This window comes from Procambarus clarkii, chromosome 73, assembly GCF_040958095.1.
Source record: "Procambarus clarkii isolate CNS0578487 chromosome 73, FALCON_Pclarkii_2.0, whole genome shotgun sequence".
NCBI classification, from domain to species: domain Eukaryota; kingdom Metazoa; phylum Arthropoda; class Malacostraca; order Decapoda; family Cambaridae; genus Procambarus; species Procambarus clarkii.
This window is the reverse complement of record NC_091222.1, coordinates 25,852,636-25,870,135: the sequence shown is the minus strand read 5'-3', so window position 1 is coordinate 25,870,135 and position 17,500 is coordinate 25,852,636. Positions and strand designations below refer to the sequence as shown.

The 17,500-nt window shown below is 46.9% G+C and overlaps 3 protein-coding genes across 6 annotated transcripts in view; 2 read left to right on the top strand and 1 right to left on the bottom strand.

Annotated features, from left to right (window-relative positions):
- Positions 1 to 17,500, bottom strand: part of LOC138349444 (uncharacterized) — a 171,488-nt gene that overhangs the window by 100,005 nt on the left and 53,983 nt on the right. The window contains exon 1 of one of the 4 annotated variants that reach the window (XM_069312725.1): positions 7,591 to 7,913. The exons of the other annotated variants lie outside the window; for them this stretch is intronic. The gene's annotated coding sequence lies outside the window, so the exon portion shown is untranslated. Of the gene's footprint in view, positions 1 to 7,590; positions 7,914 to 17,500 lie in introns of those variants that run through there. 4 annotated transcript variants of the gene reach the window in all.
- On the top strand, positions 3,142 to 5,469 carry LOC138356672 (ice-structuring glycoprotein-like). The gene is made up of 2 exons (XM_069312864.1): positions 3,142 to 3,175; positions 4,673 to 5,469. Exons 1-2 carry the CDS (start codon positions 3,142 to 3,144, stop codon positions 5,467 to 5,469), a joined length of 831 nt encoding a protein of 276 aa, XP_069168965.1.
- LOC138356671 (sperm acrosomal protein FSA-ACR.1-like) lies at positions 8,625 to 9,389 on the top strand. The gene has a single exon (XM_069312863.1). It carries the CDS (start codon positions 8,625 to 8,627, stop codon positions 9,387 to 9,389), a length of 765 nt encoding a protein of 254 aa, XP_069168964.1.

Sequence of the window (17,500 nt, the reverse complement as noted above, 5' to 3'; positions counted from 1 at the left end):
AAATTGATGACCAACGGGGTTGTTGTGAATACGAACAGCATGGCGTCGTGGTTATCTGAACTACGAGGCTTATAAACCACAGACGGTTGAGAGGCGGGGCCAAAGAGCCAGAGCTCAACCCCCGCAAGCACAACTAGGTGAGTACAGCATCTGTTCATTTAAGGCCGTAGCTAATGCAGGCGAGGAGTCACAATAACGAGGCTGAAGAATGTGGACCAGACCACACACTAGAAGGTGAAGGGACGACGACGTTTCGGTCCGTCCTGGACCATTCTCAAGCCAAGAATGGTCCAGGACCGAAACGTCGTCGTCCCTTCACCTTCTAGTGTGTGATCTGGTCAACGCCTTATCTAATATTGTTTAGAATTAGGCATAGACAGGATATCGCAAGCACTTACGAACCTGGGACCAGATTCACGAAGCAGTTACGCAAGCACTTAGGAACCTGGGGCCAGATTCACGAAGCAGTTACGCATGCACTTACGAACCTGGGGCCAGATTCACGAAGCAGTTACGCAAGCACTTACGAACCTGGGGCCAGATTCACGAAGACGTTACGCAAGCACTTACGAACCTGTCCATCTTTTCTCAATCTTTGGCGGCTTTGTTTACAATTATTAAACAGTTAATGAGCTCCGAAGCACCAGGAGGCTGTTTATAACAATAACAACAGTTGATTGGCAAGTTTTCATGATTGTAAACTGTTTAATAAATGTAACCAAAGCCGTCAAAGATTGAGGAAAGATGTACACGTTCGTAAGTGCTTGCGTAACTGCTACGTGAATCTGGCCCCAGGTTCGTAAGTACTTAGGTAACTGCTTCGTGAATCTGGCCCCAGGTTCGTAAGTGCTTGCGTAACTGCTTTGTGAATTTGGCCCCAGGTTCGTAAGTGCTTGCGTAACTGCTTCGTGAATCTGGCCCCAGGTTCGTAAGTGCTTGCGTAACTGCTTCGTGAATCTGGCCCCAGGTTCGTAAGTGCTTGCGTAACTGCTTCGTGAATCTGGCCCCAGGTTCGCAAGTACTTAGCTAACTGCTTCGTGAATCTGGCCCCAGGTTCGTAAGTGCTTGCGTAACTGCTTCGTGAATCTGGCCCCAGGTTCGTAAGTACTTAGGTATCTGCTTCGTGAATCTGGCCCCAGGTTCGTAAGTGCTTGCGTAACTGCTTCGTGAATCTGGCCCCGGGTTCGTAAGTGCTTGCGTAACTGCTTCGTGAATCTGGCCCCAGGTTCGTAAGTACTTAGGTAACTGCTTCGTGAATCTGGCCCCAGGTTCGTAGGTACTTAGGTAACTGCTTCGTGAATCTGGCCCCAGGTTCGTAAGTACTTAGGTAACTGCTTCGTGAATCTGGCCCCAGGTTCGTAAGTACTTAGGTAACTGCTTCGTGAACCTGGCCCCAGGTTCGTAGGTACTTAGGTAACTGCTTCGTGAATCTGGCCCCAGGTTCGTAAGTACTTGGGCAACTGCTTCGTGAATCTGGCCCCAAGTTCGTAGGTACTTAGGTAACTGCTTCGTGAATCTGGCCCCAGGTTCGTAAGTACTTAGGTAACTGCTTCGTGAATCTGGCCCCAGGTTCGTAAGTGCTTGCGTAACTGCTTCGTGAATCTGGCCCCGGGTTCGTAAGTGCTTGCGTAACTGCTTCGTGAATCTGGCCCCAGGTTCGTAAGTACTTAGGTATCTGCTTCGTGAATCTGCCCCCAGGTTCGTAAGTGCTTGCGTAACTGCTTCGTGAATCTGGCCCCGGGTTCGTAAGTGCTTGCGTAACTGCTTCGTGAATCTGGCCCCAGGTTCGTAAGTACTTAGGTAACTGCTTCGTGAATCTGGCCCCAGGTTCGTAAGTGCTTGCGTAACTGCTTCGTGAATCTGGCCCCGGGTTCGTAAGTGCTTGCGTAACTGCTTCGTGAATCTGGCCCCAGGTTCGTAAGTACTTAGGTAACCGCTTCGTGAATCTGGCCCCAGGTTCGTAAGTACTTAGGTAACTGCTTCGTGAATCTGGCCCCAGGTTCGTAAGTACTTAGGTAACTGCTTCGTGAATCTGGCCCCAGGTTCGTAAGTGCTTGCGTAACTGCTTCGTGAATCTGGCCCCAGCATAATAGAAGCCTCGTCTATAGGTTTATAATTCAACAACAAATGGCTTCAGTGTCCAGTAACGCGAATTTTTTTTTATATTGGCGCCTTACCGACGTCGCTCAACATAACGCAGCTTTTACGAGGTATTAAATGATGCCCAAGGGGCGGAGAATACACGGAGAATGATTACACGAAACTAGAGTCCTACCGTAGATACTTTAATTAGCAGGTGTTAAGAGGAGAACGATAACATCTTTTGTCTTGTGGTGTGTGTGAGAGAGAGAGAGAGAGAGAGAGAGAGAGAGAGAGAGAGAGAGAGAGAGAGAGAGAGAGAGAGAGAGAGAGAGAGAGAGAGAGAGAGAGAGAGAGAGAGTCGAGACAGAGACAGAAAGAGAGAGAGAGAGAGAGAGACAGAAAGAGAGTCGAGACAGAGACAGAAAGAGAGAGAGAGAGACAGAGAGAGAGAGAGACAGAGAGAGAGACAGAGGACAAGAAAGAGAGCTAGCGATCCATTCAGAGGTTATCAGGGCTAACACTAATACTGTCACCCCCAGGTACTGGTACAGGGCTTATCTGGACATGTGTCACGATAGCATCCCAGAGGCGGTGAAGTGGAGATGAATGCCTGAGCTGTGACCTGGGTACCGAGCGAGCGAGCGAGAGAGAGAGAGAGAGAGAGAGAGAGAGAGAGAGAGAGAGAGAGAGAGAGAGAGAGAGAGAGAGAGAGAGAGAGAGAGAGAGACCTGGAGAGAATGGCGACAAGCCGAGGTCCCACAAGGCTCGCTCTTGGGACCACTCGTGTTCTGATTTACATGAATGCCCTCCTCTGGTTGATTCCCCCAGATGTCTGGGGGGATCTGGGGATCTGGGAGGATCTGGGAGGATCTGGGAGGATCTGGGAGGATCTGGGAGGATCTGGGAGGATCTGGGGGGAACTGGGGATCTCCCCCAGATCGCCTCAGAAACTCCCCCCTCCCCCCTAGATGGAGTAAGCCTTTAAAACTGTGCGGGTGACCCATAGCTAATGTACAATCAGCAGAGGAGTTTGGCCAACTCCAGAAGTGGGCAAACAAAATGGTTGCTAGACTTCAATCCCAGCAAGTGCAAGGTAATGAAGATGTGAAGGAGAGAAATATATATAAGACTTAATACAATTCAGAAACACACACGAGAAGAACAACATCTAGGCAGGCACCTTTTAGGCAGTGATGTGGTGGAGGCTGACTCCATACACAATTTCAAGTGTAGATATGATAGAGCCCAATAGGCTCAGGAACCTGTACACCTGTTGATTGACGGTTGAGAGGCGGGACCAAAGAGCCAGAGCTCAACTAAGTGAGTACCTGGGCATGGGGGAAGCTTGCTAACACTAGAAATTAAAACCTCAATTAAGAAACTCTTTCAAGGCACTACATGCTCAACCTACGTGATACGTGTGCTGAAATATGCAACACCTGCTAAAAATATCACAACTCTAGAGATGAGAGAGCAAATATGATCACGACATACAAGATACAGAAGAGACTATAAGGCAAAAATTCTCGCATACTTGAACAGGTGACCAACTAGATCAATGCACTGAAATGCATAGATCTAAATAACAGGGCTCCATGCAGTATTGGGCCCTGTTACTCATCCTGTGAGTGGACACACCACCATAGCAGCATGTCCAACACTCCCCAATAGGAAGAAAACCCGCTGGGTTGTTCATCCTGTCACTTGTACCCACAGATGAGTCTACAGTTGGGAAGCCGGTCGGCCGAGCGGACAGCACGCGGGACTTGTGATCCTGTGGTCCTGGGTTCGATCCCAGGCGCCGGCGAGAAACAATGGGCAGAGTTTCTTTCACCCTATGCCCCTGTTGCCTAGCAGTAAAATATGTACCTGGGTGTTAGTCAGCTGTCACGGGCTGCTTCCTGGGGGTGGAGGCCTGGTCGAGGACCGGGCCGCAGGGACACTAAAGCCCCGATATCATCTCAAGATAACCTCAAGAAGATACATTCTCTGCTTAAATATTCTCAGTGGTGAACAGATTTCTCTCTTTTCATAATATATATCCATGTGTTGGAGACCGTATACACATTGTGGTATATCACTAGACCTCATGCTGTTGCAGTATACACACTATACTGTCAGCATCATATCTACAACACCACAACTCCAGCATCAAGCTAGTCCCGGAGCTGAGAGGCATGAGATACAAAGAGCAAGACTGTGTAAATCTGTCATATGAGTTTTATAAAATATTGTGAGGTTGGGTGAGTGTGTGACAGCTGATGGATTAGGATAGTGAGTGAGGTGAGTGTGTGACAGCTGATGGATTAGGATAGTGAGTGAGGTGAGTGTGTGACAGCTGATGGATTAGGATAGTGAGTGAGGTGAGGGCGCTGATGTAGGTGAAGTACCAGAGAGTTAGAGAACGGTCAGAGGTGGAGTGAAGCTTGCTCTTAGACAGGCAAGAAGGCTTTGGGGTCAAGAGGTTAATGGGGTCTAGGTGTTATCTTGAGATGATTTCGGGGCTTAACGTCCCCGCGGCCCGGTCCTCGACCAGGCCTTCTTTTTGTTACACATAGGCAGGAGACACCTACTACTGCCATACCTGCAGCAGCAGCCACACCTGCTACTGCCATACCTGCAGCAGCAGACACACCTGCTACTGCCATACCTGCAGCAGCAGACACACCTGCTACTGCCATACCTGCAGCAGCAGCCACACCTGCTACTGCCATACCTGCAGCAGCAGCCACACCTGCTACTGCCATACCTGCAGCGGCAGACACACCTGCTACTGCCATACCTGCAGCAGCAGACACACCTGCTACTGCCATACCTGCAGCAGCAGCCACACCTGCTACTGCCATACCTGCAGCAGCAGCCACACCTGCTACTGCCATACCTGCAGCAGCAGACACACCTGCTACTGCCATACCTGCAGCAGCAGACACACCTGCTACTGCCATACCTGCAGCAGCAGCCACACCTGCTACTGCCATACCTGCAGCAGCAGACACACCTGCTACTGCCATACCTGCAGCAGCAGACACACCTGCTACTGCCATACCAGCAGCAGCAGACACACCTGCTACTGCCATACCTGCAGCAGCAGACACACCTTCTACTGCCATACCTGCAGCAGCAGACACACCTGCTACTGCCATACCTGCAGCAGCAGCCACACCTGCTACTGCCATACCTGCAGCAGCAGACACACCTGCTACTGCCATACCTGCAGCAGCAGCCACACCTGCTACTGCCATACCTGCAGCAGCAGACACACCTGCTACTGCCATACCTGCAGCAGCAGCTACACCTGCTACTGCCAAACCTGCAACAGCAGCCACCCCCTGCAGCAGCAGCCACACCTGCTACTACCACACCTGCAGGAACTTCAGTGGTGGCTAACCCGGTTATAAATCTCGCCTTACAACCACAGAAACCAGGTTCGACCCCCCACACAAATGGAACAATTTATCAACCACTTTAAGAGACAATTTATCCCGTAATTAATCACAGTAATGAAATATAATTGTAATTATTCTGTAATTAAACATAATATTAACCTACCGTAATCTGAAAGTCAAATGTAAACTGTATATTGGAGAGTCTCCTCCGGTTTACTTCAGGTATCCACTAGCTCGGTAGCCTTTTCTAGGGACAAGTGATCAAGTTTACATTTAATTCACTTGGAACATCGGGGAATCGAACTCAAGGCTCGGAAGAACGGGACGGTTGCTCTACCGACTGAGCCATGGACGGTTATAATAGGGAATGATCTTTTAGGGTATCGAACCCTGGCTTAATTCTTAGAGTTTCTTCTTAGTGGAGTTCTATTACTGGGGGGGTTAGTTTCAGTGGGGGTTAGTTTCAGTGGGGGGTTAGTTTCAGTGGGGGTTAGTTTCAGTGGGAGGTTAGTTTCAGTGGGGGTTAGTTTCAGTGGGGGTTAGTTTCAGTGGGGGTTAGTTTCAGTGGGAGGTTAGTTTCAGTGGGGGTTAGTTTCAGTGGGGGTTAGTTTCAGTGGGAGGTTAGTTTCAGTGGGGGTTAGTTTCAGTGGGGGTTAGTTTCAGTGGGGGTTAGTTTCAGTGGGGGTTAGTTTCAGTGGGGGTTAGTTTCAGTGGGGGTTAGTTTCAGTGGGGGTTAGTTTCAGTGGGAGGTTAGTTTCAGTGGGGGTTAGTTTCAGTGGGAGGTTAGTTTCAGTGGGGGTTAGTTTCAGTGGGGGTTAGTTTCAGTGGGGGTTAGTTTCAGTGGGGGTTAGTTTCAGTGGGGGTTAGTTTCAGTGGGAGGTTAGTTTCAGTGGGGGTTAGTTTCAGTGGGAGGTTAGTTTCAGTGGGGGTTAGTTTCAGTGGGGGTTAGTTTCAGTGGGGGGTTAGTTTCAGTGGGGGTTAGTTTCAGTGGGGGTTAGTTTCAGTGGGGGTTAGTTTCAGTGGGGGTTAGTTTCAGTGGGGGTTAGTTTCAGTGGGGGTTAGTTTCAGTGGGGTTAGTTTCAGTGGGAGGTTAGTTTCAGTGGGGTTAGTTTCAGTGGGGGTTAGTTTCACTGGAAGTCAGTAAGTTTCACTGTGAGTCAGTAAGTTTCACTGAGAGTCAGTAAGTTTCACTGTGAGTCAGTAAGTTTCACTGAGAGTCAGTAAGTTTCACTGTGAGTCAGTAAGTTTCACTGAGAGTCAGTAAGTTTCACTGAGAGTCAGTAAGTTTCACTTTGAGTCAGTAAGTTTCACTGAGAGTCAGTAAGTTTCACTGTGAGTCAGTAAGTTTCACTGTGAGTCAGTAAGTTTCACTTTGAGTCAGTAAGTTTCACTTTGAGTCAGTAAGTTTAACTGGAAGTCAGTAAGTTTAACTGGAAGTCAGTAAGTTCAGTAAGTTTAACTGGAAGTCAGCAAGTTTAACTGGAAGTCAGTAAGTTTAACAGGAAGTCAGTAAGTTTAACAGGATAAACAGGAAGTCAGTAAGTTTAACAGGAAGTCAGTAAGTTTAACTGGAAGTCGGTAAGTTTAACTGGAAGTCGGTAAGTTTAACTGGAAGTCAGTAAGTTTCACTGGAAGTCAGTAAGTTTAACTGGAAGTCAGTAAGTTTCCCTGGAAGTCAGTAAGTTTAACTGGAAGTCAGTAAGTTCAGTAAGTTTAACTGGAAGTCAGCAAGTTTAACTGGAAGTCAGTAAGTTTAACAGGAAGTCAGTAAGTTTAACAGGATAAACAGGAAGTCAGTAAGTTTAACAGGAAGTCAGTAAGTTTAACAGGAAGTCAGTAAGTTTAACAGGAAGTCAGTAAGTTTAACATGAAGTCAGTAAGTTTAACATGAAGTCAGTAAGTTTAACATGAAGTCAGTAAGTTTAACAGGAAGTCAGTAAGTTTAACAGGAAGTCAGTAAGTTTAACATGAAGTCAGTAACTATCACCGTATTTAACTTAAACAATTAAACAGGTCATTTACTTCCAATAACTTCTAACTTACCACATATAATTAATATTCCCACCTGCCACCTGTTAGAAACATAACTAGTGGTCTCTGAACTTAATATATTAGTGTTTACCTCGTCACAACGATAACTAATGCGCCTTGCACGACGTTACTCTTAGTAACCAGTAATGAACTCGTTATTGGACGTTATTCTACGATTGCGTATTTGAGTTCACTATATGCTGCATGTCACTGTAGCAATAGCACTGTTGGGGCACCGTATTCACCGTTGATTTGGTATTCAGAGCACGCTACTTAATGGTTTCACTGTTCACAGTAACTCTGTAAAGTTTTTCCATGTCAATGGATACTGTGTAGGTACCGTTTGGGCACGTCTGAGGACACAACAGTCAAGAGGAACACCCTTTTGCCTTCCTGGCTGTTTCCACGAGACGATCACACTCTCCAAGTGGCTTGTTGACAGCCCTGCAACCCGTCAACAGTCCATTCCATCCAGCAGTCGACCCCAAAATCGCATTCATCAATTTTAATATTCAACATAGGAATTTTTCTCAAATATTAATTAATATTGTTATATATTAGCATATTGTGCATATATAGGCATAGGTTAGGTTAGGTGTTTAGGTTCTGTTGGCGATTATTTGTATTTGTAGTACGTGGGTGAAGCATTTACAGCGTTGTGGTTCGAACACAATTCGGAACACTTCTTCCGGAAGTGTTCGAACGTCATCAGTTATAAGTCATGTGTAAACCGTTTTTTCAATCATAAACAGCGGGGTTTGACAGCCCGTCCTCCAAACAAAGACCCAAAGTCCATTCCATCCACCCGCCAAACCCTCAGCTGTTTATGACTGAAAAAACGGTTTACACACGACTCACAACTGATGACGTTCGAACACTTCCGGAACAAGTGCTTCACTGACGACTTGTGTTCGAACCACAACGCTGTAAATGCTTCACCCACGTACTACAAATACAAATAATCACCAACAGAACCTAAACACCTAACCTAACCTAACCTAACCTAACCTAACCTAACCTAACCTAACCTATGCCTATATATGCACAATATGCTAATATATTATAATATTAATTTATATTTGACAAAATTCCCGTTTTGAATGAATGGCATGTAAATATTTCTGAATGCGTCAGTGGGGTCGACCGCTCAGGTGGGCATCAGGGCATCACGAGAGCATCAGGCAGGCATCAGGGCATCACGAGAGCATCAGACGGGCATCAGGGCATCACGAGAGCATCAGGCGGGCATCAGGGCATCACGAGAGCATCAGGCGGGCATCAGGGCATCACGAGAGCATCAGGTGGGCATCAGGGCATCACGAGAGCATCAGGCGGGCATCAAGGGCATCACGAGAGCATCAGGCGGGCATCAGGGCATCACGAGAGCATCAGGCGGGCATCAGGGCATCACGAGAGCATCAGGCGGGCATCAGGGCATCACGAGAGCATCAGGCGGGCATCAGGGCATCACGAGAGCATCAGGCGGGCATCAGGGCATCACGAGAGCATCAGGCGGGTATCAGGGCATCACGAGAGCATCAGGCGGGCATCAGGGCATCACGAGAGCATCAGGCGGGCATCAGGGCATCACGAGAGCATCAGGCGGGCATCAGGGCATCACGAGAGCATCAGGTGGGCATCAGGGCATCACGAGAACATCAGGTGGGCATCAGGGCATCACGAGAGCATCAGGTGGGCATCAGGGCATCACGAGAGCATCAGGGCATCACGAGAGCATCAGGCGGGCATCAGGGCATCACGAGAGCATCAGGCGGGCATCAAGGGCATCACGAGAGCATCAGGCGGGCATCAGGGCATCACGAGAGCATCAGGCGGGCATCAGGGCATCACGAGAGCATCAGGCGGGCATCAGGCTACGCCTGCCACTAACTACTGCACCAAACAATTCTCCCACAACGGTGACTCAATTTCCTTTTCATTAACCGGTGTTGCCTCATTTCCCAACCTCGAGTTTGGTGGCTCCAGCACCGGCCGGAGCTCAGGCACTGCACTGACACCGGTGACATCAACGCGGCCGAGGCCATGATCCCATTTGGACGCTAGTGACTTCAACGCGGCCGAGGCCATGATCCCATTTGGACGCCGGTGACTTCAACGCGGCCGAGGCCATGATCCCATTTGGACACCGGTGACTTCAACGCGGCCGAGGCCATGATCCCATTTGGACACTAGTGACTTCAACGCGGCCGAGGCCACGATCCCATTTGGACGCCGGTGACTTCAACGCGGCCGAGGCCATGATCCCATTTGGACACCGGTGACTTCAACGCGGCCGAGGCCATGATCCCATTTGGACGCCGGTGACTTCAACGCGGCCGAGGCCATGATCCCATTTGGACGCCGGTGACTTCAACGCGGCCGAGGCCATGATCCCATTTGGACGCCGGTGACTTCAACGCGGCCGAGGCCATGATCCCATTTGGACGCCGGTGACTTCAACGCGGCCGAGGCCATGATCCCATTTGGACGCCGGTGACTTCAACGCGGCCGAGGCCATGATCCCATTTTGGACGCCGGTGACTTCAACGCGGCCGAGGCCATGATCCCATTTGGACGCCGGTGACTTCAACGCGGCCGAGGCCACGATCCCATTTGGACGCCGGTGACTTCAACGCGGCCGAGGCCATGATCCCATTTGGACGCCGGTGACTTCAACGCGACCGAGGCCATGATCCCATTTGGACGCCGGTGACTTCAACGCGGCCGAGGCCATGATCCCATTTGGACGCCGGTGACTTCAATGCGGCCGAGGCCATGATCCCATTTGGACGCCGGTGACTTCAACGCGGCCGAGGCCATGATCCCATTTGGACGCCGGTGACTTCAACGCGGCCGAGGCCATGATCCCATTTGGACGCCGGTGACTTCAACGCGGCCGAGGCCATGATCCCATTTGGACACCGGTGACTTCAACGCGGCCGAGGCCATGATCCCATTTGGACACCGGTGACTTCAACGCGGCCGAGGCCATGATTCCATTTGGACACCGGTGACTTCAACGCGGCCGAGGCCATGATCCCATTTGGACGCCGGTGACTTCAACGCGGCCGAGGCCATGATCCCATTTGGACGCTAGTGACTTCAACGCGGCCGAGGCCATGATTCCATTTGGACGCTGGTGACTTCAACGCGGCCGAGGCCATGATCCCATTTGGACACCGGTGACTTCAACGCGGCCGAGGCCATGATCCCATTTGGACGCCGGTGACTTCAACGCGGCCGAGGCCATGATCCCATTTGGACGCCGGTGACTTCAACGCGGCCGAGGCCATGATCCCATTTTGGACACGCTCGAGTGAATAGAGTAATAAGTGATAGAAATGTATAATCCCGCTGTATTAGCCGCCTGAGCCTTTGCATAGGCCTAGATGTTGCATAGTGGCGAAGCAGCAACTCATCATTTCACAATGTTTCGTTCGCCTCCACAACCGGACTGGTTCATTCACAGAGTCCGGACTCTATTCACCCCTGCGGACCGACCTCTCTGTGATACACTACAGCTTGCTCCGTAAATCTTGCTGTGGCAATGTGTGTATAAAATGGCATGCTGTTGTTGTTGTTGCTGGGGGTGGAGGAGGTAGGTGGGGGGCTAGGGGGACGTGAGTAGGTGGTGCAGGTGGTAGTGGTAGGTGGTATCACCCACGTATAGAAGACAGTGATGAAACACTTAGACTTGCGCCTTTAGCTTAAGTGGGGTCGTCGGCTGGTGTTGGTCGCTAAGTATTCTTATCTACACGTGTTTATACGAAGGTAGGCCTAGTAGGTATAGTTGTGGTGGTTGTGGAGGCCTGGTTGTGGAGACCACCACAACCTTCTAAATACACAAAAACATGGTGAATACACAAGAACATAGTGAACACACAAGAACATAGTGAACACACAAGAACATGGCGAACACACAAGAACATAGTGAGAACAAGCCATTCCCCCACCACCCACGGGACAGGTATGGGGTGCATAATAAAGAAACTGAAATTGTTCACATCTGGAAAACCACAGATTAGAGGTTTTTAACAAGGCTGTTTGACTTTAACTAAATACTTTCATATTCTGTCCAGTTAGCTTCAAGCAGATCTGACGGCTGAGTGGATAGCGCTCGGGATTCATAGTCCTGAGGTTCCGGGTTCGATCCCCGGTGGAGGCGGAAACAAACGGGCAGAGTTTCTTTCACCCTGATGCCTCCTGTTCAGCTCGCAGTAAATAGGTACCTGGGAGTTAGACAGCTGCTACGGGCTGCTTCCTGGGGGATGTGTAACAAAAAGGAGGCCTGGTCGAGGACCGGGCCGCGGGGAAGCTAAGCCCCGAAATCATCTCAAGATAACCTCATGATATCCCACCAAACACACGACCAAACTGCGACGATGTTACAACATTCGAACAAGTTTTACCACCTAACAAGTTGTAACAACGTTCTAATACATCATAAAAACGTTTTAACAACATGTAACACCATTATTACAAGTTGTAACAAGCGGACAATATTGACAGTCACGTTGCGTGTTTATAAGGATAGTGGAAAGCATTTCCTTATCTCATCCCTTAATTTTTCAAAAAGAAATTTATCAAGTAACTCCTATAATTCACTACTTTACATTAACTTCTGTAATTATTCCACGGTCTACATATGCTGCGGTACATTGTGTAAGGTTTGCTGTAGCAAAGGGGCCTCGTAGCCTGGTGGATAGCGCGCAGGACTCGTAATTCTGTGGCGCGGGTTCGATTCCCGCACGAGGCAGAAACAAATGGGCAAAGTTTCTTTCACCCTAAATGCCCCTGTTACCTAGCAGTAAATAGGTACCTGGGTGTTAGTCAGCTGTCACGGGCTGCTTCCTGGGGGTGGAGGCCTGGTCGAGGACCGGGCCGCGGGGACACTAAAGCCCCGAAATCATCTCAAGATAACCTCAAGATAGCAAAGCACACATATATATAACACATTTACACACGAAAATCACACTAACATGATACATCAAATGAACAAATCCACAAGGGCCGAATTCTTTTTACCATGTTGTAGCTCAGTCGATTAAGGCAGCGTCTGGGATGCTCCCGGACGCAGGTTCGAATCCTCGTCACAGCCCTTGTGGATTGGTTCATAACACACATTATAACGAAGTCAGCGATTAGAAAAATCATCCAAAAAAACGTATTATGCGATATATTTACAATTTTTTCATGGTTTGAAAACATTATTAAAATGTTTACATATTTACATAAAACCTTTATATATATATATATATATATATATATATATATATATATATATATATATATATATATATATATATATATATATATATATATATATATTCAAAATGTGACAATGTCAGACCACGAAGGAAAAATGAAACAGGAATTTCCTTAAGTACTTTCGTATATTAATACATCTTCAGAAGGAGTCAACTATTAATACTCCTTCTGAAGATGTATTAATATACGAAAGTACTTAAGGAAATTCCTGTTTCATTTTTCCTCCGTGGTCTGACATTGTCATATATATATATATATAATATATATATATATATATATATATATATATATATATATATATATATATATATATATATATATATATATATATATATATATATATATATATACACAAAATCTCTGATCACAGTCAAGGCCAGATTCGTCAAAGAATTTGAACGTGCTAATAGTTATGCTATATCATAATAGCTACAGCAAGGCACGTATAGGCGGAACATAAAGAGCTAAATAGGCCTCACTTCACTGTAATCACTGGCGGGGAAGCACCCCGCATGCCCAGAGCCGCGGCAAGAATGTAATGGTGACATTTGGTCATGTCGACGCGGCGGCAAAAACTTGATTGAGTGTCCGGTCTTGGCGCTGTCCAAACATGAGTTACCGGATATGCCCTCCCTCCTTCTCTCCCTCATAATCCTCCCTCCCTCCTTCTCTCCCTCATAATCCTCCCTCCCTCCTTCTCTCCCTCATAATCCTCCCTCCCTCACGGTCCTCCCTCACTAGCAGCTGCAGGTGGAGGCATCAAGTAATAACATTATCATCAACTGACAAACTCAGCTGCACCACCAATAAAAACCTGGACCAGAAACTAATTTTTCAGTTCACTGGTCAGTCGCGTCGCGGAGTTGATAAACCAACAATTCAACCAGAATTTTACCGCACAAGATGTAAACATATAAAAACAAAGACATTCGCTGCATTTATGTTATTCACTCACTTATACTTTTCTGGTACTGGTCTTGCTCCTTTTCTCTCTTTAGAGGGCACAAGGGGGGACCTGACGGCTGAGGAGACAGCGATCGGGATTCGTAATCCCGTGGATCAATCCCCGGCGATGGGGGAAAACAAATGGGCTGAGTTTCTTTAACCCTGATGTAACTGTTCACCTAGAAATAAATAGGTACCTGGGAGTTAGACAGCTGCTACGGGCTGCTTCCTGTGATGAAGGAACTGTCTCTATGGTAGGGAGCCGGTCGGCCGAGCGGACAGCACGCTGGACTTGTGATCCTGTGGTCCTGGGTTCGATCCCAGGCGCCGGCGAGAAACAATAGGCAGAGTTTCTTTCACCCTATGCCCCTGTTACCTAGCAGTAAAATAGGTACCTGGGTGTTAGTCAGCTGTCACGGGCTGCTTCCTGGGGGTGGAGGGCTGGTCGAGGACCGGGCCGCGGGGACACTAAAGCCCCGAAATCATCTCAAGATAACCTCAAGATAGCAACTGCGGACACTGCCCAAGTGTGACACTTGAGACGTCTCGCAGCGTGTACAATAGGCAGTAACTTGTCAACATTTATGATATCTTGAGATATCTTGAGATATCTTGATATCTTGAGATATCTTGATATCTTGATATCTTGAGATATCTTGATATCTTGAGATATCTTGATATCTTGAGATATCTTGATATCTTGAGATATCTTGATATCTTGAGATATCTTGAGATATCTTGATATCTTGAGATATCTTGATATCTTGAGATATCTTGATATCTTGGCGGTGTTAAACTATATTGTCAGCTGTAACAGCCGTAGATCGAGTCTTGGCTTTGTTTACCTTTGGCCCGTCAACTGAACAACCTGTTCTGGCGCTTTCTTACGGTCAATATTGACTTATTAAATACGTGCATATGTGACATACTAAACACACTAGTTTACCTTGAAAAGCTTCATAGAAAACACCGACCTTACCTAACCTTCTTAGTATGTTAAGATAAGCATCTTATTGCTTCGTAATTACAATTATTACTTAACCTATACCTATAATAGGTTAAGTAATAATTGTAATTGTATGTTTAGTATGTCACATATGCACGTATTTAATAAGTCAATATTGACTATACGAAAGTGCGAGAACGGGTTGAACTGACAGCAGATAGTTGTTGTTGTTGTTTAAGATTCACTACTTGGAACAAAAAGCTCCAAGCAGCACGGGCTATGGTGATCCCCTCAACTGACAGCTGATTAATTACTTTACTCTGGGCATCTTCCAGCCAATGACGTGAAGGGAGGCAGATTCTCTTCAGAGAGAACAGCCAATTAGAACACACATCCAGTTGTTAGGGTATTCTCCCCCCCCCCCCCTCCTATCCTTCCTATCCCAAATCCTTATCCTCACCCCTTCCAATGGCTATATAGTCGTAGTGGCTTGGTGCTTTCTCCTCACAAACACCCATCTACCCTCTTGTTACTGTTACTTTAGATTCAGCTACTCGGTACAAAAAGTTGCAAGTAGCACGGGCTATGGCGATCCCGTCGTGGACTTACCCGGCACAGGAGAAGCCTTACTGGTGAGTAAGGAAGCCTTGTAAACCCCTGTCTTACACACAGCCTCACAATACGCTTACAATGGTGCCAAGGGCGCAGGGTTCCATTGGAGCCACCACGACTATATAGCACTGGAAAGGGGTCAGGATTTGGGATGGGACGGGGGAAAGGAATGGTTACCCAACCACTTGTAGACAGTCGGGAATTGAACGCCGACCTGCATGAAGCCAGAAGTTACCCAGGCCTATCAACAGAGCCAGGGATTACTTCAATGTCATGTACAGTAATTGCTGTATCCGATACAGCAATTCAAGACGTAATAAAAACAGATACAGAATCTCTGTTTACAATATCTAGAATTGTGTCATCTCTATTGCCTGTAAAACTTTTTTTTGCTAGGATATAATTTGTGTAAATAAACATTCTGTTAATTAATATCTTTTTAGTATCAGTGGCCTTTCTGTGATGTTATATGAAGGCCCAGGACCCTGAATCTGGCCCCAGGTTCGTAAATACTTGCGTAACTTTGTGAATCTGGCCCCAGGTTCGTAAGCGCTTGCGTAATTGCTTCGTAAATCTAACCCCAGGTTCGCAAGTGCTTGCGTAACTGCTTTGTGAATCTAGCCCCAGGTTCGTAAGTGCATGCGTAACCACTTCGTGAATCAGAGGCCCCTGGCGGAGAGATTGCGCCCTCTAGGCAACCCCCCAAGAATAACCCCAGCATCGATAAGGCGGATCAGATAGCCTTATTCACGCGCCTCAACGCCATTGTCTGAGTCTATCCGTCCTGGGATGGGACACGAGCCTTCAAGAACTCTCCGTCCTAGCCTTTATACTGCCCGGGAGAGTGTTGTGTTGGCGGATAGAGGCTAGAGGACTATTCCGAGGATACTGAGCTGATAAATGACTTTATATCACGCTAGGTGAGGGATAGGTTGGCGGGAAGACCCACTGACAGGGGTCACTAGTGTAAAAATACATGTAAAATGCATATTATATATATATATATATATATATATATATATATATATATATATATATATATATATATATATATATATATATATATATATATATAACAAGCCTGAATGGTCCCCAGGACTATATGCAACTGAAAACTCACACCCCAGAAGTGACTCGAACCCATACTGCCAGGAGCAACGCAACTGGTATGTACAGGACGCCTTAATCCACTTGACCATCACGATTGGACATAAGGACGTTGCGTTGCTCCTGGCAGTATGGGTTCGAGTCACTTCTGGGGTGTGAGTTTTCAGTTATATATATATATATATATATATATATATATATATATATATATATATATATATATATATATATATATATATATATATATATATATATATATGTTTGTAACAGAGTTCAAATAAAGTAAATATATATGTGTACATACAAAAGAATGGGGGTGGTAGGAGAAGATAATATTAGTGTTCAGTGAGAAACCACAAGGTCTCCTCTGAATACTTTTTATTTTCTTCTCCGAGGCTATGGGTCCCCACATTGGCACCAGAGGTGGTACCCTCACAAAAAAAAAAAAAAAAAAAAAAAAAAAAAAAAATATATATATATATATATATATATATATATATATATATATATATATATATATATATATATATATATATATATATATATATATATATATATATATATAGCGACGGTGTTGGCCCCACAGTCGCTCGAATAGCATCTAGTCTTGTACCTTAACTTGTCCCTAACTTACATACCATGCAAATTAGGGACTTGCATGGCAAGTTAGGGCATGGGGGGGGAGGTCATCACCCCAAACCTTCATGCATAGGCATGGTATGCCTAGCCTGCATACCATGCAAGCTGATGGAGAAGATTGTGCGAAGAAAGCTAGTGGAACATCTGGAGCGAAGGAACTTTGTAACACAGCATCAACATGGGTTCAGGGATGGCAGGTCCTGCCTCACAGGGTTACTTGAATTCTACGACCAGGCAACAAAAATAAGGCAAGAAAGAGAAGGGTGGGCAGACTGCATATTTTTGGATTGTCAGAAAGCCTTTGATACAGTACCACACAAGAGGCTAGTGAAAAAACTGGAGATGCAGGCTGGAGTGAAAGGGAAGGTACTCCGTTGGATACAGGAGTACCTAAGCAACAGGAGACAACGAGTCAGTGTGAGGGGTGAGGTCTCAGATTGGCGAGACGTTACAAGTGGAGTCCCGCAGGGGTCAGTCCTTGGAC